Source organism: Trypanosoma conorhini (assembly GCF_003719485.1).
Source record: "Trypanosoma conorhini strain 025E chromosome Unknown Tco_14.4_contig_00160, whole genome shotgun sequence".
In the NCBI taxonomy this organism is placed as follows: domain Eukaryota; phylum Euglenozoa; class Kinetoplastea; order Trypanosomatida; family Trypanosomatidae; genus Trypanosoma; species Trypanosoma conorhini.
This window is the reverse complement of record NW_021704248.1, coordinates 1-19,284: the sequence shown is the minus strand read 5'-3', so window position 1 is coordinate 19,284 and position 19,284 is coordinate 1. Positions and strand designations below refer to the sequence as shown.

Below are 19,284 nucleotides of genomic sequence, written 5' to 3'. Positions count from 1 at the left end.
AGCTAACAAACGAGAATCTCAAGGCAAACTTTGCTTCTTCTCTTATGCGAGAGTGCCCTATAGAAGTTGGGGCGAGCAGTGACGCAAGGAAGTTTCTAGACGACGTTGTCGCGCTGCAGGAGGGGGGGTTTGTCAAACCCCTTCTAAGCGTTCTCTTCTTTGCGTCCTGGGCCATGGAGCGACTGCGACAGCGCGACCGGCGCCTCTGGAAGGAGCTACACAGAGATCTTTCGAGCGTCACAAGTTTTACCATGAAGGAGGCGGCAAGTGATTTGCGTCCAGTCGCCGCCTCACATATGTTTTCGTCCACCTCTGACGACCAAAACGGGTCGGAGAGTGAAATGGAGGCTTCTGCCAAGCGTTTGGGCCCCGTGAGCGAGCATGACACGCACAGCGACGGCCAGCCATCTTCGACGTCGGCGGAGCCCCAACTGCCGAAGGCAACTTGTGAACAGCGCAGGTACGAAGAGGACGAGGAACTGGAGGAGGAGGAGGAGGAGGAGGAGGAGCATAATTCCGAGGAGAGCAGCGTTGGTACGTTCGTGGTAAACGCCGGTCTGCCCAAGACAAGCGTCACAGAGGCAATGTTGTCGAACCTCAAAAAAGCGGCCAAATTGAGGAAAGAGGCGAGGCTGAAGCGTTCAAATCGAATCAATGATCCATCTCGCCTCCTTCAGAGGGAATCTGTCGCGTTGTTTCTGCACTTTGCGTGCATACTTCTTGTGCACATGGGTTTTGGGGATTTGTGCTTTGGAGAGAAGCCGGAGGAGCTGTCTTCACGCTTTTTTGTGGTGGAGAGCGCATTTGATGCACTTGGCATCCTCCTGAAAGATATCTCTACGCAAGGAACCTTCCGCGCGTCGTCAAGCCTTAAACAGTGGTTGAAGCTGTCATTTGCGCGACTGCAGCGTCGTTCGGCAATGATGAGGGGTCAGAGAAACTGGGATGGCGGGGGAACTTCTCTGACCTTCGAATCGTGTTTGTATTTTGAGGGGACCGTCTTCGATGTGGGCCGCTCGGGGACGCCGTCGTCGTCGGTGGAGCTCGTGCTAAAAGAGTTGTTTTTGAACATCACGGGGCAAGGTCGCAATGTACGTGGGCGCCACTTTCTTCTGCGTTGCCTCCATGAGTTCTCGACGTGGCTGCGGCCCAACTCCTATGAGGACATCGATGCCAACGCCTGGCGTCACTTGCTCCACTCTTACATCTCACTCCTTTCCTTGAAGGTGGCGCGAGTGATATCGTTTTGTCTTTCCTACACAACAGGTGTGTTGGTGGTGGGGTGTGATTTCCAGCACAAGTGGATGGAAAGGACAGCCGTGCAGTTAGCGGGCGCAAATGCATTTAAGCGGTTTGTTACTGCGCTTTCTCGGCAGATGAATGCGCTACAAAACGAGTCTCCCTCATCTGTGATGAGGCCATTTGTACGGGTCCAAGCGCACAAATTCTGTGCTTCGGTTCTGAGGTCCCTGGCCTGCCTGCTGAGTGACATCATTATTCATGAAACGTACTACTGCACAGAAGTGCATACGGGGCAGGCGGAGGGAAGGAAGCAGGATGCGCTTTTACTTTCCGCTCCCTTCGGTGATAACAGCTCATTCCCGGCGCATTATCTCTTGACATGTTTCTGGACGGGGTTTGCATTTCTGCTTGACCCAGACATGTGGCAGGCAGCGTGTGATGTGCTGACGGTCTTTCATCGCTACGGCTGTGCCCAGTTTCTCGGCACCATTTCTCGCCCCCCGCTGCCGCTGCTGTATCCGCTGGGCATAAACGTTACGCCTGACTGTGAGGCTGTGCAACTTGTTCTGTTGCGCCAAGGCAAGGAGGACGTGGTGAGTCGGAAGAAAAGGGTAAACCCGACGTCTGCAGCGCAGGAGGAACATGACGTGGAGCACACCGTGGATGTGGTGCTGAACTACCTCAATGAGTACGCGGGCGAGAAGGAAGAGCCTGCGGTGCTTCTGGCGTTTACAGAATTGCTGCTGTTGTGTGATTGGGTGTCGCTCGACTATGAAACGCATGCCCCGAGGTTCACGGCATTCGCAAGAAGGGGGATGCGTTCTCTAGATTTCCAGGGCCAACTCCCTCATAAGCTTTCCGCTCAAAGAGAAATGGGACCGGCCCCGTCCTCCGTGTATCGTCCTTTTACGCGTTACGTATGCTACTTTGCGGAGTCCTGGAAACGGGGCCTGCTGTTGCTTCCACCGGGCTGTGAGAGGACCGCGGAGGGGTTGTCGTCACGCATGATGTTTATGCTTGGGGATTTTTTTCATACCGCGCTGAAGATCTTTGACGTTCCCTCTGTCGAACTCCTGCTGCATCGGGTGATTGGAGGGAGTTGTTGGAAGCAAGAGTCCGTAGAACTGGCATCTTCGCTTTCAAAGAGCCGCCACACGGACCTTTGCTCGCTGCACAGCTGCGCCGACTCGTACCGAAAAAGTCAAGAGTTAAATGCGGTTCATGTGACTTCGTTTCAGCGCCAGTTTGAAGCGCTTGTCGTGGCGCCGTTTACGTTTTTGTTTCAGTCGCCAGAGACGCCGCTGCCGTTGTGGAGCAAGATTCTCGCCCTGGTGGCGGCGCTGCTGCGTTACCATGAGCAGAACCATGGATTTGTGACCGATCAGTTGCTGAAGTTCCTGCCGGACATTGAGCGGGGGCTGGGCGTGGGGACGGCGTCGAGCGCCTTCACTGATGGGACGCCGCTGTACGACAGGCTCGTCGTGCTCGTCCTCGCGGATGAGGTGTCGTCCAAGGTGAAGCGGCTGCGCATGGCGGCGTGGACCAAGACGCCCTCCACCTCGCCCTTTGACTCCGGGAGCGCCGTGTCGCTGCTGGCGTCGCTGCTGGATAATCAGGCGTTTGTGGCCACTCTCATGGACAAACTGACCACTGACCCCTTTTCGGCGTACTCCGCGACAAACACGGGAACCTCCACGCAAACGGAACTCGTAACGGGGCTCTCCAAGCCCAGCGCCTCGGGGCGCACGGACGAGTGGGAGCTGAAGCCGTCACAAACTGCGCCGAGGAAGTCGCGCGCGGAGTTGCAGCCTGATGACGAAAAGGGACAGCAACCGCCGGTGGCGCCCAGGAAGATCTCAGTCCTCCCCGATGAGGAGGAGGCATCCAGCCTCCTCATGCAGAGTACACAGAGATGTACGACGGTCTCTAGCTCACACCGCTTTGGCAGCTATGTTTACGAAACGCTGCCCGGGGCGAGCAATGCAGTGCAGCTGACGGGCCAGTTACCTCTCGAGTACTACTGCCTCACGGCGAAAGAAGCTCCCTCAGCCCCTGATTTAATTGTTACAGGGCGGAACAGCAAGGCTGAGGAGGCGCTGCCACTTGCGCAGGGTGCGCTTCCCGAGCGGTTCTTTTTACCACCAGGACACACCACGGTGTTTGCGTCAACTGCCACTGAGGCGTCTGCCGCATCCTTGACTACTTCTACTGGAAAAAAACTCTTAAACAGTGACGACGACTCCTCATTTTGTTCCACGTAGACAACAGCGTGCATTTACTTCAGGATAGATAAAAGCTTCTGGTGTTACTTAGTTTCTTCCTTACACTAAACTAGTCAAGGATTATAGTTGAATTGAATGGCGCGTTTTCTCTTCATTTTTTTTCTTTCTCCCTTTCTGCGTGTTTTTGATGTTTCCTGGGCTTTTTTTTGTAGCACTCGTTAACAAAGCGGAAAGAGTGTTTATGTCTGGAAGCGCTCTTATGGAATACGGTGTTGTGCGGCTGGTATTATGATGGTTTTGCTTTTTGGTTTGTTTTCGACTGAACGTGGAGATTTCTCTTTGCATGCATCCTTATATGTATTGCCCTTTTCGTGGGGCCGGCAGCGTTTCCCGTGGTCGCACTTCGGGTGTCGTTGCGTCCTCAGTGTCGTGTCTTTTTCCGCGTTACTCTGTGCGTGTGGGCTTCTGCGCTTGCGACGATGGTTAGACAGGCATGTGTAATTTGGGGGATGCAAATCAGCTCTCCCGCCTCAAAAATAAAAATTAAAAAAACAAACAAACAAAGAAAGAAAGATTCTGGGTGGTGGATAATTGGTGCATTCCAAGGACCTTGAGGTTTGTGTAATCTGCTCTTTCTTACACTGTGTGTCTGCGCGCGTGTGGGCACGCCTACACTCCTTGTCTATTCACATCCTTGCAGGTCCGTCTGTTTCCTTTGTGCTGGTGTTCGCTTACACTAAACGTGCGTCCGGTTGCGGCTGAGTAAGAGAGGGGGTGAGTTGCTCATGTAAATTGGTTTTGCTAGCAGCCCCTGGATCCGTTTCTACCAATGCCGCGGTGAACTGCAGCGTGAACGCAGTTGTTGTTGCCGTTTTTTTTTTCTTCTTCTTCTTCCTTCTCTGTCTTTCAATCTTAATCCTCTCACCCCAACTGCTACTGCTAATATGACGCCCTCCACGCGGTGGGGCGCGACGATTGCGGGGGCCCAAAGACCGCCATCGCGTGCCTTCACAACGAGAGTCTAGTGATTATAAAACGCCCTGATGTGCCGAAGGTTTACCCTTTGCCGGGGAGAAGCGCATCACTTTACAGTTGCAATGTTGTTCACAATCAGCCAAACGCTTTATATTATCTCTTTCTTTTTCCTTTTTCCTTTTTGGCGTACGCAGAAGAAAAGGAGAACGCCTCATCCACGCGTACCTTCTGTGCTTTTTTTAAAATTTAGTAGTATTGACTGTCGCTGCTTCTATTTTCGCGTGCGAGGGAGATGGGCATTTCTGGGGATGCCTTTGCCACCTTGATTGTTGCCGGTGTTTTGCTGCCTCCCCTGCACGCATTCACACAACGTTGTCTCTCGATCTATCCGCTAGCCCATCTCCCTTTTTTCTTGCTGGGAGTAAACATTATACGCGTCAGGTAGCCCTAAATTGTATATACTATTTAGCTAGTTTTCTACACACAGATACACACGCTATACGTATATACATAATTACGGTGGAAGGGCCCTGTGTTTATTCTTCGACGTACCTGCGAGGACGGGGTTGCCTTTAGGAGCTTCTGACACGGCCGCAAAGGCGGCGGCGACGGAGTGGCCACAAACCCACAAAGAAAAAAAGGAGAGGAAACTGGAGTTCACCGAGAAGAGGGGGACCCAGTGAGAGGGAAGGGTTGGTGGTTTCCGCGAGTGCCCACGCGCGGAGAAATGGCGGGCGGTGGGCCGTATGATACCCTCTTCAAGACAGTGGGGCTGCGCTGGGTCGCAATTTTCTGCTCGACCTGCACCTTCCTGGCGTCCTTGAGCATTGTTTATTGGGTGGCAGTGAGATTTGGTCCCGTCACTGCACTTCTCACTCTGGCGTTTCTATGGGTTATCGGCGCCCTCAACTTCCTGAAGTACCTCTTCCAATTAGTGTCCGTGACTGGAGACAGGCCGGACTACCAAGAGATGCTGCGGCGAGCGGATGTCATGCAGCAGCCAAATGTAAAAAAAACTTCGGGGTTTAAAGAGAACGCCGGGATATCGTATGGGTTTAGCTGTATGCAAGGATGGCGTAGAAGCATGGAGGATGACCATGTGGCGCTGCTTGACGAGGATGGAGGTTTTTTTGGCGTTTTTGACGGCCACAGTGGGTCAAACGTTGCGAGGTTTTGCGCCGGGAACCTGTTTGACTTCGTCTCGAGGACCGCGGCGTTTGAGGAGGGGAACTACATAAAAGCTCTCTATGATGGGTTTCTTGCCATTGATAAACACATATATGCCACCTTCTCGAACGAAAGGAGCGGTTGCGCGGCGATTGTGCTGCTGGTGAAGGATGATGACGTGTACTGCGGCAACGCCGGGGACAGCCGCTGTGTGCTTTGCCGTGACGGGGAGCCACTGCCTCTCAGTAATGATCACAAGCCATTTCTTCCGGGCGAGCTATCAAGGATAGAAAGGGCGGGGGGATATGTGTGGAACCGCCGCGTAAATGGAGCGCTTGCCCTTAGCCGAGCCATTGGGGACTTTGTCTTTAAGTGCAACACGCAGTTGTCGTGGGATCAGCAGGCCGTTACGAGTGCCCCGGAAGTGCGTTTTATGCGCTTGAATCGCAACCATGACGAGTTTGCCGTCATCGCCTGCGACGGTATATGGGACGTGCTTAGCAACGATCAGGTAGTGGAGTTTGTGCGTCAGCGCATCCACGCCCGGGTTCCGTTGGACAAGATAGCAGAAAGGCTTATAGAGCGGTGTCTCTCGCCGCGACCATTTGGTGTCGGGTGCGATAACATGTCGGTTGTGATTCTTCAATTCAAACGATCAACGCCTTTTCGCCCCGCCCCGGAGACCGTGCGGGGAGGACAAGTCGGGGACACGGACACCGAAGCTGCAGCGGACGGTGCCAGAGCAGCCTCAATGAATGCCCACGCACAGATGAAGAACAATCTGCCCGGGTCGGTGTACTGAGGACGCCGGCACAGTGCCAATGAGTGGATCCTTTCACTGGTGGTGCAGCCGGCGGAAGCGGGGACACACACACATATATATATATATATATATAAATCCGTAGTTCTAACTTAAATGGACGAGCATTAAGAGTTGTAATGCCCGTCTGGACCACGCCGTTGTCGTGTGACTGTTTTTTGGTGCTCCGGCGCCATCCTGTTATCCTGTGATATTTTTCTTAGACATGGAGCCGCAGCTTTTAGCGACAACAAAAAAAAATGGCGAACAAGGAATGATTTGTGACTTCCATTTTATATAGATGTGTGGTGGGCCCATTCTGCTTTCGACTTTTTTTTCCATGAAGAGTTGACCTGGGCGTGCGCGCATGTTGCTTTTGCTTTGCTTACTTTGGGCGTGCGCTGGCCGCAGCGACGGGGCGAATCCGGTGTGTCGCGGGCCTGCCTCAACGCTGTGCCCCGGGGAAAAGAGGCGCACTGCAGAAAACAAAGCTGCACATAAGCAGATGGTGGGACGAGGCGTTGTCGGATGTTCTTCTCACCCGACCTGCCTCTGTCCATTTCTACATACACCACCGGCGTAGCTTCCGCTCCTGCTCATTGGGATGACCAGGACGGAAGTGTGCACCTGTATTTCTGTGTAATCTCTTTTATTTGTTTGCGCTTAAGCTTTCTTTGCCACCATTGGCGGGCGTCGGGCGGGGAGCTACTTTTTTTCGCTGAGGACTGCCGCGGAGAGGGGGGGGGGGGGGCGGTGCTGTTCCCCTCCCACGCGCCACCCCTGTGTTTGTGTGTGTGTGTCCCCCGCTCTTGGCTGGGTGTCACTTCACGTGCAGGTGGGCGGTGGGCACACCTCGCCGCGGACGACCCGCGCGAAGGTGGAGTTTGTAACTTCGACTGCGTTTGCGTTCACGGCCATGCGATGCGTCCGTGCGGGTGCCTGTGTCTCTTGGCCGTGCCCCCGGGTACTGGAGAGGGACACAATGAGAGCCAAAGAGAACAAGCTGTTCTTGCTTGCTCTCTCTCTCTCTTCCCCAGCCGTCCAGAGGCAGTGTAGGGCGACATAAAGCCAATAACGCGACAAGGAACTAAAAAAAAAAAAGAATAATAACGAACGGTGAATGACATTTGAACACCAACGAGCCCCACAGGGATATTTTAATGGAGACTGAAGAGGACTTGCTTCCCGCTGCGTGCGTTTGCAGTGAATTGGAGCCTCAGGCGAGAGTTAGAGGAAACAAAAAAATGTTTTTTTTTGTGTATACAAATAACTTTTCACACTTTTGTCTTGCAGAGCGAAGCGCACCATTTTCTTTTTGGTGTGTGTGTGCGTGTTAGATAAATTTAAATTCTCCCGAAACCTTTTCCTGTTCTCTCCTCCTCATCCCCTGCCTCTGCCGCCCCTTCCACGATAGGCTGGCATACGCACCCGCACTCACACCCGCTCTCTATCCATCTATATATATATATTTATATCTCTTTGCATGTAGTTGCGCGCCAACGCGTTCATTTGTGGCTGATTCCTTCTTCTTTTTTTTAGTTTTTACTGCGGAAAGGCAAGGGGGATCTCGCGGCGCGCACGCACGCAGCGGCTGGCTTATGCGCATTTGCTTGTTTCGCTTTTTTTTAGTGCCATTAAGGAAGAAGCAGCACCAACGCCAACAAAATGACGGACTTTATAGCGGGGTGGATGGGTGGCGTCTCCGTGCTTCTAGTTGGGCACCCTTTTGACACCATCAAGGTTTGGCAGCAGAGCCGAAGTGCACTTAGCGTCTCCTCCCTTACCACAGCGCCCAGAGAAAGCAGCTTCGCGGCGGCGATGGAGTTGTACCACACAAAGGGCGTGCGTGCATTTTACAAGGGCCTGTGTGCGCCGATGTGTGCGGTGGGGTTTGCCAACAGCGCCTTGTTTGGGACGTACGGCGTCATTGTGAATTTTTTCGCCCGCAATGAGGCATCGCAGTTTTACTACAACGATGAACGCCACTTCGCGGTGTCGTACCCGCATCGCCACACAAACGAGGGCAATGTTGCCGGCCAGACGTACCAAAAACAAGACCTTTCAGAGCACTTCCGCACAGGCGGTGGACTCAGCGCCTTTGAAAATTTTATGGCCTCCACAGGTGGCGGTGTCGCGCACGCCACCATCATGACTCCCTTTGAGCTTGTAAAGATACGTCTGCAGACGGAGCACTTGTTTCCCCACCGTCAGTATCTCGGCACCGTGCACTGCGCCCGACGGTTGTACGAGAATGGAGGAATCAAATGTTTTTTTAAAGGTTACAGCGCGACGCTGATACGGGATATTCCTGGGGCGGGTGTATACCTCTTTAGCTACTCTTCGCTTATTCAATTCCTCGGGAGCGAGAAGAACTACAGCGTTCCACACATCCTCCTTGCCGGGGGCTGTGCAGGAATGGCGCAGTGGATTGTGGTTTTCCCGCTTGACACCGTCAAGACGCGAATACAAGTTGCCAAAAAGGGCGAAGTGCTGGGATGGACGCGGTGCGCAAGGTGGCTGTACAACACCCATGGGTTTGCCGGACTTTATCGAGGAATGGCACCAGCTCTCGTGCGTGCCTTTGCCGCAAACGGGGCGGCGTTTATGGGCGTGGAGGCGACACTGCAGTTCTTCCGTACCGCTGGCTTGGAGGGTGTTGACGCATAAGCATGGCTGTCACATTATTGGCTTCAACAAGGGAGCAGAAGGAAACCATTTTTTGTTTTTGTTTCTGTTTTTTTCTTCTGCATGTCGTTTTGCACATGACGGTGGCTCTTTATGCCGCGTTAAATTTCTTCGTCCTGGTGTGGCGTGGTGTGTGTGTGTATGTGTCTAATTGACTTGCCGGGTCTTTCTCGCGGTGTTCTCTGGCGGTGCAACGCGCTTCTCTAACGTTCCCTCCAACCTCTATTGTCGTGGTGTTCGAGTAGGGCCGCGATAACTTGTTCCTGTTCCCCCCCCCCCAGCATGGCCGACCCCTTCTACGAGGCGCGCAACGCCCTTACAATCGGCAATTACCACCAGGCCCTCGCAGAGGCAAGCGGGGCAAAGACGACGCTCCGAAAACAGGACGATGTAGCCGCCTTTAACACCGAGCGGGAGGCTCTTCTCTCGCTTGCCCAGGTTGGGTTGGGGCAGGCTGAGGCCGTCTTGACACAGTTGGCCGCCGCCACTCATCCGACGTTACTGGCAGTGAAACACTGGGCGCAGTTTTCTCTGGCCATTAAAAAACAAACGCCTGACGCAGCCCTCAGCCCCGCTGCTTCTTCCGCGCTAGAACAATTGACAAGGGCCGTGGAGGAAGTAAGTCCCGCACGCGTTCAGGCGGCGGTGCTTGCCGCCTCTGCTCTTCTTGCCTCTGGCAATGCTGCTGGGGCGCTAAAGTTGGCAAAGGCTTGGCTGCATGAACTTCCAACACCAGAGGAGGCTCTCAACCTGCGTCGGCAGATGGAGCTGCGCGTCGTTGTGGTCGAGGCACTCCTCCGGATGCAACGCCCGGAGATGGCGAGACAGGAGGTAAAGAGCATGGAGCAGTTGGACGACGAATCCGTGCTGGCGGTGCTGTGCTCAGGGGTAGTGAGTCTCCACGAAGGGCCGCAGTCTCGTGATGCGTATCAGAGGGCCCTCGAACGGTTTAAGGAACTCTCCGTGCGCTGCGGCCAGAGCGTCCTGGTCCATAACCTCGCGGCGCTAGCCCAAATGGAGCTTGGCGACTTCGCGGCGGCAGAGCGTAGTCTCCTCGATGCGTTGGCTATGCGGTCCGGAGACGCCGATACGACGGCCAATCTGGCGGTTGTCTCCTCCCACCTTGGCAAGGCTGCGGACTCCACAAGCCGCTACACCCAACAAGCGACTGCCATCGTCGGAGCATGGAGCCACCAATACGCCGCCATGAATGCCCGCCTGAACGAGGCCGTCCTCCAATTCTCAACATCGGCGTAGGCAGCGAAGAGTCACGAGGTTGAAACTTTAGGATTTGCTACTGACGTAATAGGACGACCCACACGGTGATGCACTTTTTTCTTTATTCTCCTTTTCTTTATATACTGTGAGACGGAGTGTGTGTGAAGGAAGTAGAGAAAAGCAGACTGTGCGCCGCTTCACGTTGTTCTGCTCGGTTGTTGAATCAGGCGCGTGCATGGAGCCTGGAGTGGGTGGCACTTGCTACGAAGTGCAGCTTTGACGCCGTGTTGGGGTCACCGCCCCGTGCGTCTATATATATTTATTTACTATTTTTCTTTTCTTTTCTTTCTTTTTGCGCCTTGCAACGAATGAAAATTTTTTGAGTGGGGCGAGGGAGCGTGGAAAAAGAGAGTTTCTCTTTCTCGGAATGCAGCAAGGGTCGCGCTGGAAGTCGGCCGCGAATCTTGAGTTGCTGCTTGGAGCAGATCATCCGCCCGCCCGCCTTGCGAGCGACCCTGTAAGCGGCTTGGCCAATGTCGCTGGGGCGGGGGTGGACGCCCGAAACACGGTGGGCTTTAAGAACACGCTTTACTGCAACCGACAGGACGCCGGCTACGCCTCTACGCGGCAACGCCTCGTCGAATACTACCGCTTCATGTTCTCAAAGATTCCACTCTGGAGGAAGGACGTTCAACAAGGCGAGGCAAAGGCGGAGCCGACAGAGGCCTCTCTGGTGAAGCAGGAGGAGGATGAGGAGGATGAGGCACGGGAGTCATCCAGCTTTCACGCGGGCGTTTTGCCACCGGGATACCGGGCGCTGGGCGTTCTTACGCAGACGAACAACCCAGGCGATATCGGCGAGGACCTCCTCCTTCCATGGGAGTTCTACCCAGTCACAGATATTAACGATGAGGAGGCCTACGTCGAGTGCATCAATGCCCTTTCGAGAGAGACTCCACAGCTCAATGGGTTTATTCACGTTGAGGCCGAAGATGAGGATGGGGTGACGGCCGCGGGGACCACGACGGCGGCTGCTAACCTGGCGCTTGGCGGCCGAACTGACGGGAGGCTCTCACTCTACACACGCCTGGTGCCGCAGTTTACAGGCATCTACCCTGGGATGGCCGTTGGAGTCGTTGGTGACCCCTTCAAGCGGAGCTCGTCAGGTGCCTTGACGGGTGTTTTAGTTCGCCAATTAATTCTGCCGGCTCGTCCGATTTTCCCATGGAGCGTGGAACGGCCGCTGCCAACCCTGTCGACTTCGACGCCCGTTTCTACACGTGTTCATTTCTGTAGTGGTCCCTTTCCTAGGCGTGACATCAGCTCAATTTTAACTGCAGTGACCAACAATGCTCTTTCACGCGGGGCAGACTTGCTCATCATCGGTGGGCCGCTCGTCAAGGAATTTGAGGAGTTCGAGAAGGAGCTTCTGACGTTGATGCAGCGGACGTTTGATGAGCTGCTAGGCGCCTACTTGGACGGCGTTGAGGACGTGATATCTAGCTACTACGCCGCAAACGGCAATCGCGGGGGCAGGCCCCACTTAAAGGTGGTCCTGGTTAGCCACAGGGACGATGCGACGCAGATGCCAGCCCTCCCGACTACGATGTACGGCGTGCAGGACGGCGGGGATGTTTGGGTCCGCTCCAACCCCTGCCGCATCTCCGTCAACGGCATTCACTTTGGCGTCTGCAACGAGGACGTGGTGGGGGACATGCGCAACAAAATGGTGGAGCGGTGGTCGTCCGAGGCGGGCAGCCTCCGTCGGGTCGTCGAGACGCTCGTTCAGAGTCGCCTGTACGCCCCCATTTATGGTCTGCCGGCGGTAAAGCACGAGCTGAAGCACCTCCAGGCGCTCCGTCTTGACTACGTACCGGAGGCGAGCAGAGAGGAGAGCCACGGCGACGACGACGACGACGACGACGCTGCTGATGGGAGAAGCGGCAGACCAACATCCTCCCTGGCGTGGGACAGTCTTCGCTCCGTTCTCTCGGCAGGAAAGGAGGAGCTGGAGGAAGTGAAGCGAGAGACGAAACGTGTCAAGCGGGAAATGCGTGATTCCTCCTTCCCGTTGCAAGATAGGCTAAACGGCGACGCGGCAGTCGAGTGGATGCCTCATGTCATGTTTTTGCCCTCAACACGGCCTCGTTTTGCTGTCGTAACTCACCGCGGCGTGTGGGATGGGGCGAAGGGCGTGGTGCGAGATGAGTCGGAGCTGGACAACGTTTCCGCCGTGTCAGGTGTTATGGTGGTGAACCAGGAAATTTGGAGTAAGCGTTCCTCGCCAAAGTTTGAGCTACGAGTTGCGGAGGTAACGATACCCGACAGCGAGCTGGTGATGCGCCGTGGGGCCTCTGAGGCCAACGGTGTTTCATGCGGTCTTATTCACTTTTTCAACAACGCGGTTAGCAGCTGAACTCGGCGCCCATCCCTTGGGAGGGGGGTTGCGGTGGTCATAGAGCGGCATATAGACGCCCCCCGTCGGGCACGCATACATGCGCCTACGTAACTTGCGGGCCGCCACATTTGGCTCGATTGCTGTGTCCGCCTTGCGGCACCCCTATTTGTGTCTTTTCCTCCCTCTTGGCTCTCTTTTTGTGTTCCTTGGCATCTTGCTGCGGGCGTCTGCTTGTTTTCCTATTTTGTGTTTCTCTTTTTTTTTGTATCTTTCCTTTCAGTAGGTGGCGAAGGCGTCGTCGTTTACTGCCGCTCCTTCTAGTTTCTTCTTTGTGTGGTGGCGGACTTCGCGGCGTACGCCTTCACGGACGCATGGCACCCGTACGCGCGCAGACGACGGGTTGACGGCCGGCGAGCGCAAACTTCTTCTAATTGCCGCCCGGTGCTCCTCGCTCCGTGGCACGTAGGCGGCAGTCGAAAGAAGTGAGATGTGCCGATCTTTCCGGCCGCGAGTTCTTCCCTCGTCTCTATTGCGGGTGACGCCGCAAACACCTCCTCCCTGCCATTCTGTGCGCGTTGCGCGCCCCGTCTTTCCCCTCCTCTCTTCCTCCCTGTTTCTACTGCTTGTTGCCGTTTTCTCTTCTTGTCGCGGCTGCTGTTGCCTCTCGGAGGAAACAAGACGGGCCCGAGCCAACAGAGAAGACGCCAAACAAAACCAAAAAAAGGCGTGGGAAGGATACAAGGTGCGATCGACGAGAGTCTGTATAAATTCAATTAACGGGCTCAGCAGCACGCACGCAGGCTGCTGCAAGAAGAAAATTTCAGTACATAAAGGGAGGAAAGGCTCATTTCGCGGAGCGGGAATTTGGGTGAATCATGGCGGAGAACCCTGCAGCTGCGGCGGGGGCGCTAACGGAGCTCAACATGGAGGAGGACAAGACACACCATTCGCTGGTCCCAGACGATGTCGTGATCCGCGACTACCTGAGCTGCATCAACGACGACACCTGGGTGCGGCACGCCGAGTTGGTGAAGCTCTCCGACCTGAAGGACACACCGCACGAGGAGGTGGCGAAGGAGGAGGTTCTCCGCAGCTACATCGAGGAGCGGCGCAGAGGCGGGGTGGAGGTGCCACGGGATCTCATCATGGAGGGCATCCTCTGGCAGGAAAAGTTTATGGACGAGTACAAGAAGGAGCACCGCACACAAGACAAGGAGGAGGCATCCAACTACAAGCAGTCGTTGATGTCAAATTTTCGAACGAAGCGAAGTGGCCTCGCCATCACGGCGGGTTCCACGGGGGAGCGAAAAACCTTCGATTACAAGGCAAGACAAGCCGCTGAACCGGAATACCCAACGGAAGCTGCCTCGAAGCATCATGCAGGTCATCTGCCTTCCCATGCAGATGCATCGGCAGCGCCAAACGGATCGAATAATGAAATGCCCAATGGGACACATGAATTAAAAACTGGGGCCGCGGAAGCAACTGAACCGAGTCACGAAATCAACGTAGCTGCGGCCCCGCATCCTGCTGAACAACAGGCCCCAGCGGAGCAACAGCCGGATCCGGCTCGCCATGGGCAGCACACAGAACAGGCTGCACATGAATATCCGACTGAAGAACAGTCCCCAGCGGAGCAACATCCGGATCTGGCTCACCATGAGCAGCACACAGAACAGGCTGCACATGAATATCCGACTGAAGAACAGCCCCCAGCGGAGCAACATCCGGATCTGGCTCAACATGAGCAGCACACAGAACAGGCTGCACATGAATATCCGACTGAAGAACAGCCCCCAGCGGAGCAGCATCCGGATCCGGCTCAACATGAGCAGCATGTTGGCCAGGACGGTGATGTTTTGCCCAGTGATGTAAATCATAACACCGCCGAGTACCCAAGCGAGGAAGGGGTCTCGACAGAGAAACTGGCTCGTGATGAAGCGGCGACAGCTGTTGCTGCGGAGGCTCCCGCTGACGTGGGGCACCCAGTCGAGGCTGACCCTACTCATCCTGAAGAACCTGGGGCAGCTGTGGTAGGCGACTAGGATTTTGATGCGAATGCTGGCGCGAACCATGGAGAACTCTGAAATGTATAAATACAGTGGAAAAGATTAGTTGCAATAAAGAGAAGGGAATATAGTGAAAAACGAAAAAGAATGACCCACACAAGTAAGTCGAGAAAGAGGGAGTAAAAGTGCTTTAAGCACGTGAATATATTCCTTTCCGGCACATTTTTTGCCGTCAGAGTTATTGGCATATTCTACTCAACCGATCTACACAACTGTAAAGCATGCATTCTCTGTCTGCATCATTTGCTATACATATATATATATATATATACCGCTGAGAGGGCACGCCGATTTACTCGCTTTCTTTATTACTTACTTCCTCCCTTCATCGGAGTGTTTGTTCATTGGAACAAGCATAAGGTTGGGGGTGATGGGCGCTGGTTCTTTCAGGGGTGTCATTTTTTGAAGGAATTCTTATATAGTTTTTCTTCCTTCTTCTTTTTGCGAATCCATCTTTTATTGTTGTTGTTTTTTTTCTGTTTTTGTGTTTTTTTTTACTGCACACTTTCGTGACATTGCATATCACACGCACTTGCGTTCACTATTGCTTTTCATATGTCGTCAGCATGTATGTTACGAAATGGAGTAATGTATCTCTACTACCTTGGCACTCATCAGCCGTTGAAACCCAATTGGGCTTCTACTGTTGTGTTGCTGGACAGATTTGTTTCGGTCCCGTGCTTGGCGGCCGGGTCACCGGCAGCGACTTAGTCTCCGTCTCCGTCTGGTTCTTTTTTTTTGGGGGGGGGGGGGTCTGGCGACCACGGCAATGCCGCATGTAGGTTTCCACATAGTACTGCATCATTCATGAACTCCGAGCTTGCTCTTCACAAGGAGCTTCAGAAGAGGCTCGCGGAATACCGCAGTAGACGCGGCTTCAACCCCGCCACTTGGATTGAGCGCAAGTGTGCCGTGCTGAACGAATATATGGCCTCCAATGGACTCAAGGTGTGTGTTACAAGTGTTTCTGGCGGGATCGACTCTGCGGTGGTGCTGGCCCTTTGTTCAAGGGCAATGCAATTGCCTAACAGCCCCATTTTGAAGAATATTGGACTCTGTCAGCCAATCTGCAGCAGTGCTTGGGCGCTTGAGAGAGGACTGGAGAACATTCGGTCTTGCCGGGCATTGGAGGTCGTTGTGGACCAGACAGAAATTTTCAGCCAGTTGTCAAAGACTATCGAGACGGCTGTTGGGATCGAGGGTACTGACTTTGCCAGGGGACAGCTGCGAAGTTACATGCGCACTCCGGCGGCGTACTACGTGGCACAGCTCTACAGTCAAGGCGGAACTCCGGCGATCGTCATGGGTACAGGGAACATGGACGAGGATGGCCACTTGGGTTACTTTTGCAAGGCGGGCGACGGCGTTGTTGACGTGCAGACCATCTCCGACCTGCACAAGAGTGAGGTGTTTCAGGTGGCACGGGAACTTGGCGTGCCGGCGAAAACGCTCCAGGCGCCTCCGTCGGCGGATCTTTGGAATGGTCAGACGGACGAGGAAGAACTCGGTTTCCCATACGACTTTGTAGAGCTCTACACGGGCTGGTGTCTGCGGTTGAGCGACGAGGAGCGAGAGTCATTCCTGCATTCCCTCTCCGCCGCGGCTCGCGAGCAGTACGAAAAGTATAGGGATGCATGTGAAAATGTCCATCGTCGCAATGCCCACAAACTTGCCGGCGTCATCAACTTGTAACCAAAAGTAAACCACGAAATAAAGCAATTGAGAGAGCGAAAAAAAAAGGGGGGGGGACGCAATAAAAAGGAAAAGAACAGACAAGGAAAAAGAAAAACGGGGAAAAAACAACGACAAAATTTTTTCCTCGTTTTCTTCTATTTAGATGCTATTCATTGCCGATGATTTGGAGTTCTATTGCTGTGCCAGCGTAACACGTCCATTTCTTGTTTTATCGCGTGCCTGTCTGTTTTGTCCTGAATCCACGCGTTTTGTGGATTCCTCCCTTCTCCCGGGAGACTATATATATATATATATATATGCATGTGTGTGTGTGCGTGTGCATGCATATGTGTATTGCACTTTCTCCTCTTCGCCCTTTTTCGCGTTTGTTTGTCACACTCCGTGCCTCTCCTCACCGTTGCCTCAGGCCGTTGCGCTTGACAATGCACGGGGCTTCGGGCACCTCCGACACTGACCAGTCGCTGACGGCGGAGAGCCCGCAAGAGACGTCGCCACGGTCGTTCAAAACGACGAGCGACGAGGAGAACGATGCATTTAGAACTTGCATGAGCGGTGGCACGGAGGATGCCTCTGGCTCCCCCCTCAGCAGCCGCCGGACGATATCCAAAAAATTGAACTTGGGCGCCTTCTACGGTGGTGTGCGGTTTCGTGCGGGGAGTGAAGCCGCAGACCGGACAAGCGAGGAGAGTGGACGAAGGAGTGACGTGCGGGGCCTCCTCAGTATAATCTACAGCGAGCAGGAAAGAGGTTTATTGCACTGGCACAGACGCTCAAAGGAGCATGACCACAACCCTGCCCTGAGGGACACGGTGGAGTCGGCGGTCCCCGTCGTTTCCGCCCCTCCAGGCACGCCGCTTAAGAAGCGCAAAGACGCGCACGAGTCAAGTGAGTGGGCCTCCACGCACTACACGGCGTTGGAGCAATTACGACTAGAGCTGGAAGACCGCCTGCGCACGGATACGCACTTCCGACCGGAGTTGCGAGAGGTGGCGCAGAAGAAGGAAGAAGCGATAGACAAAACTATAGAAACACAAGAAGAAGAAGATGAGGAAGGTGACCAGCGGCAATTGCAGGCGATGGCTAGAGAGCTGCGACGCCCAGGTGAACCCATTGACGCATGTCCCGTGCCGAAGGTGCATGTTGCAGCCATGCCAGACGCCGCTGACCCCAGGCAGCGGAATGGGCCAACCATAGACCTTTCTGATATCCGTGACGCCTCCTACGATGAATCTTTTGAGGCGACGCGGCGGGCGGAGGAGCGAACACGAGAGAGACGACAGCGAACGGAGGCGGAGGTGCGGAATAGGGAGCTCTTAGAGTGCACTTTCCACCCACAGGTCTCCCCAAACTCTGCTATGCTCTTCCAAAAGGCGTCACAGGACAAGGGCAACGTGTTTGAACGGCTGTATCCGCAAGGGCTGCAGGAGCAGGCTGACAGAGTACGTGATGCTCGTCTGCTGGGGGAGATGGAGTCACTCGAAAGGGAGGAAAGGGAATCTCTTCGTGAACGCTGCGGCGGGGTGACTTCCACGTGCACAGTGGAAGACACCTTTGAGTTGTTTCTCCACAACGTGCTTGGGTCAAGACGGGGTCACAAGTCCAGTTGCATAGAAACGGACTACCAATCGCCGCTGTCCCAAAAGATGCGGGCGGATGCTGCTGTGGGTAATGCAGACAGCTCTGGAGTAGCGAAAACCGTCTCTCGGGACGAACGACGATACCGCATGGCCTGCTTTGACGAGTTTCTCCAGCGTCAAAATGAGCACCACCGCAACCGGTTTCGTAGTGTGCAGCATTTGGTAAAGACGTTGACGCCGTCTTTCAAGCCTGTGATTACTGAGCACAGCTTGCAGCTCGCAAAGAAGTTAATCGCTCGTAGTTCCATCTCACCGCCGGATTCCAATAACGTGTCTGTGCTTGCTTCAGCTGTGAAGAAGCATCACTCTCATTACGTTGACCCGTGCACCTTTAAACCGAAGATTACTGCGGTCTCCAGTGCCATGGCGCCCCGTGGCGTGGAAGAGATGGCGAAGGACAGTATGCGCCTGCGTGAGCGGCAGAGGACGAAGCAGGAAAAGGCGGCGGCGGCGGAGGTGAATTACCCGTTTCGTCCCACCCTCAATGATGCTCGCAATACACGTGTTGAGTCCCTCTTGACTTCAAAGAACTACCCACGCTACGAGGAGTGCCTCAAGCGGCGGAAGGAGCAGAGGGCGAAGCTGAAGAGGGAACAGGAGGCTCTAAAGGAGCGTGACGAGCTGGAGCGAAGCACATTTCATCCACAAACAACTCGTAAGCCTGCGTATGTGACACGAATGGCCTCCAGCTTCGCTCTTGTCCGGCAGCAGTACGGGGAACTTTGACAGGACGGCGGCGGTGGGGGGGGGGGGGTTCGGCGCGCGCCGGAAAGTGAGTCTCCTTGGAGGGATGACATGACGGAGTAGAAAATAATTTCTACCATCATATTGGGGGACCCCATCCCCACGCCCCTCCTTTTTTTTCCGTGGTTTGAGCCACTGTTCACGGGCTTGCTTAAACGCTTTAGCTCTCTACGACGCTTTCCATTTCCACATGGTTTTTCCCCAATGGAACGTTTATTATTATTTTCTTTTTTTCATTCTGAACTTTTCCCTCTTTCTTTCTTCTTGGGTGCATTTGTCTTCGCTGGCTTGTGTGAATCGTAAAGGGGGACTGAACTTGTGTGGTTTTGTTGGGGCCCTGGTTGGAAGGGACCGTGCACAGAGCCACTGGTTCCTTTGCTTTTTGCCCATTAGAAGGATATATATATATATATATATAGAGAGAGAGAGGAGG

General features: G+C 54.3%; 8 protein-coding genes across 8 annotated transcripts, besides 15 other annotated features; all 8 read left to right on the top strand.

Moving 5' to 3' along the window:
- Positions 1-44: 44 nt before the first annotated feature.
- Positions 45-3,503, top strand: Tco025E_03511 (uncharacterized protein; the record flags this gene model as incomplete). The annotated part of the gene is made up of 1 exon (XM_029370429.1): positions 45-3,503. One exon carries the CDS (start codon positions 45-47, stop codon positions 3,501-3,503), a length of 3,459 nt encoding a protein of 1,152 aa, XP_029229456.1.
- Positions 3,504-3,996: 493 nt separating this feature from the next.
- Positions 3,997-4,036: a microsatellite.
- A 301-nt stretch (positions 4,037-4,337) lies between these two features.
- Positions 4,338-4,370: a sequence feature (GA-rich).
- A 796-nt stretch (positions 4,371-5,166) lies between these two features.
- Positions 5,167-6,408, top strand: Tco025E_03510 (putative protein phosphatase 2C; the record flags this gene model as incomplete). Its single annotated transcript, XM_029370428.1, has 1 exon — positions 5,167-6,408. One exon carries the CDS (start codon positions 5,167-5,169, stop codon positions 6,406-6,408), a length of 1,242 nt encoding a protein of 413 aa, XP_029229455.1.
- Positions 6,409-6,481: 73 nt separating this feature from the next.
- Positions 6,482-6,505: a microsatellite.
- Positions 6,506-7,186: 681 nt separating this feature from the next.
- Positions 7,187-7,205: a microsatellite.
- Positions 7,206-7,764: 559 nt separating this feature from the next.
- Positions 7,765-7,803: a sequence feature (GA-rich).
- Positions 7,804-7,858: 55 nt separating this feature from the next.
- Positions 7,859-7,880: a microsatellite.
- A 190-nt stretch (positions 7,881-8,070) lies between these two features.
- Tco025E_03509 (mitochondrial carrier protein) lies at positions 8,071-9,072 on the top strand (the record flags this gene model as incomplete). Its single annotated transcript, XM_029370427.1, has 1 exon — positions 8,071-9,072. The coding sequence occupies one exon, from the start codon at positions 8,071-8,073 to the stop codon at positions 9,070-9,072; it is 1,002 nt and encodes a 333-aa protein (XP_029229454.1).
- A 48-nt stretch (positions 9,073-9,120) lies between these two features.
- Positions 9,121-9,149: a sequence feature (A-rich).
- Positions 9,150-9,209: 60 nt separating this feature from the next.
- Positions 9,210-9,237: a microsatellite.
- Positions 9,238-9,372: 135 nt separating this feature from the next.
- Positions 9,373-10,347, top strand: Tco025E_03508 (coatomer epsilon subunit; the record flags this gene model as incomplete). The annotated part of the gene is made up of 1 exon (XM_029370426.1): positions 9,373-10,347. The coding sequence occupies one exon, from the start codon at positions 9,373-9,375 to the stop codon at positions 10,345-10,347; it is 975 nt and encodes a 324-aa protein (XP_029229453.1).
- A 388-nt stretch (positions 10,348-10,735) lies between these two features.
- Tco025E_03507 (DNA polymerase alpha subunit B) lies at positions 10,736-12,724 on the top strand (the record flags this gene model as incomplete). The annotated part of the gene is made up of 1 exon (XM_029370425.1): positions 10,736-12,724. The coding sequence occupies one exon, from the start codon at positions 10,736-10,738 to the stop codon at positions 12,722-12,724; it is 1,989 nt and encodes a 662-aa protein (XP_029229452.1).
- An 857-nt stretch (positions 12,725-13,581) lies between these two features.
- Tco025E_03506 (uncharacterized protein) lies at positions 13,582-14,751 on the top strand (the record flags this gene model as incomplete). Its single annotated transcript, XM_029370424.1, has 1 exon — positions 13,582-14,751. One exon carries the CDS (start codon positions 13,582-13,584, stop codon positions 14,749-14,751), a length of 1,170 nt encoding a protein of 389 aa, XP_029229451.1.
- A 271-nt stretch (positions 14,752-15,022) lies between these two features.
- Positions 15,023-15,046: a microsatellite.
- A 183-nt stretch (positions 15,047-15,229) lies between these two features.
- Positions 15,230-15,271: a sequence feature (A-rich).
- Positions 15,272-15,467: 196 nt separating this feature from the next.
- Positions 15,468-15,501: a microsatellite.
- Positions 15,502-15,582: 81 nt separating this feature from the next.
- Tco025E_03505 (NAD+ synthase) lies at positions 15,583-16,467 on the top strand (the record flags this gene model as incomplete). Its single annotated transcript, XM_029370423.1, has 1 exon — positions 15,583-16,467. The coding sequence occupies one exon, from the start codon at positions 15,583-15,585 to the stop codon at positions 16,465-16,467; it is 885 nt and encodes a 294-aa protein (XP_029229450.1).
- Positions 16,468-16,527: 60 nt separating this feature from the next.
- Positions 16,528-16,564: a microsatellite.
- Positions 16,565-16,747: 183 nt separating this feature from the next.
- Positions 16,748-16,768: a microsatellite.
- A 124-nt stretch (positions 16,769-16,892) lies between these two features.
- On the top strand, positions 16,893-18,833 carry Tco025E_03504 (uncharacterized protein; the record flags this gene model as incomplete). Its single annotated transcript, XM_029370422.1, has 1 exon — positions 16,893-18,833. One exon carries the CDS (start codon positions 16,893-16,895, stop codon positions 18,831-18,833), a length of 1,941 nt encoding a protein of 646 aa, XP_029229449.1.
- Positions 18,834-19,074: 241 nt separating this feature from the next.
- Positions 19,075-19,117: a sequence feature (GA-rich).
- Positions 19,118-19,248: 131 nt separating this feature from the next.
- Positions 19,249-19,269: a microsatellite.
- Between the last annotated feature and the right edge of the window lie 15 nt (positions 19,270-19,284).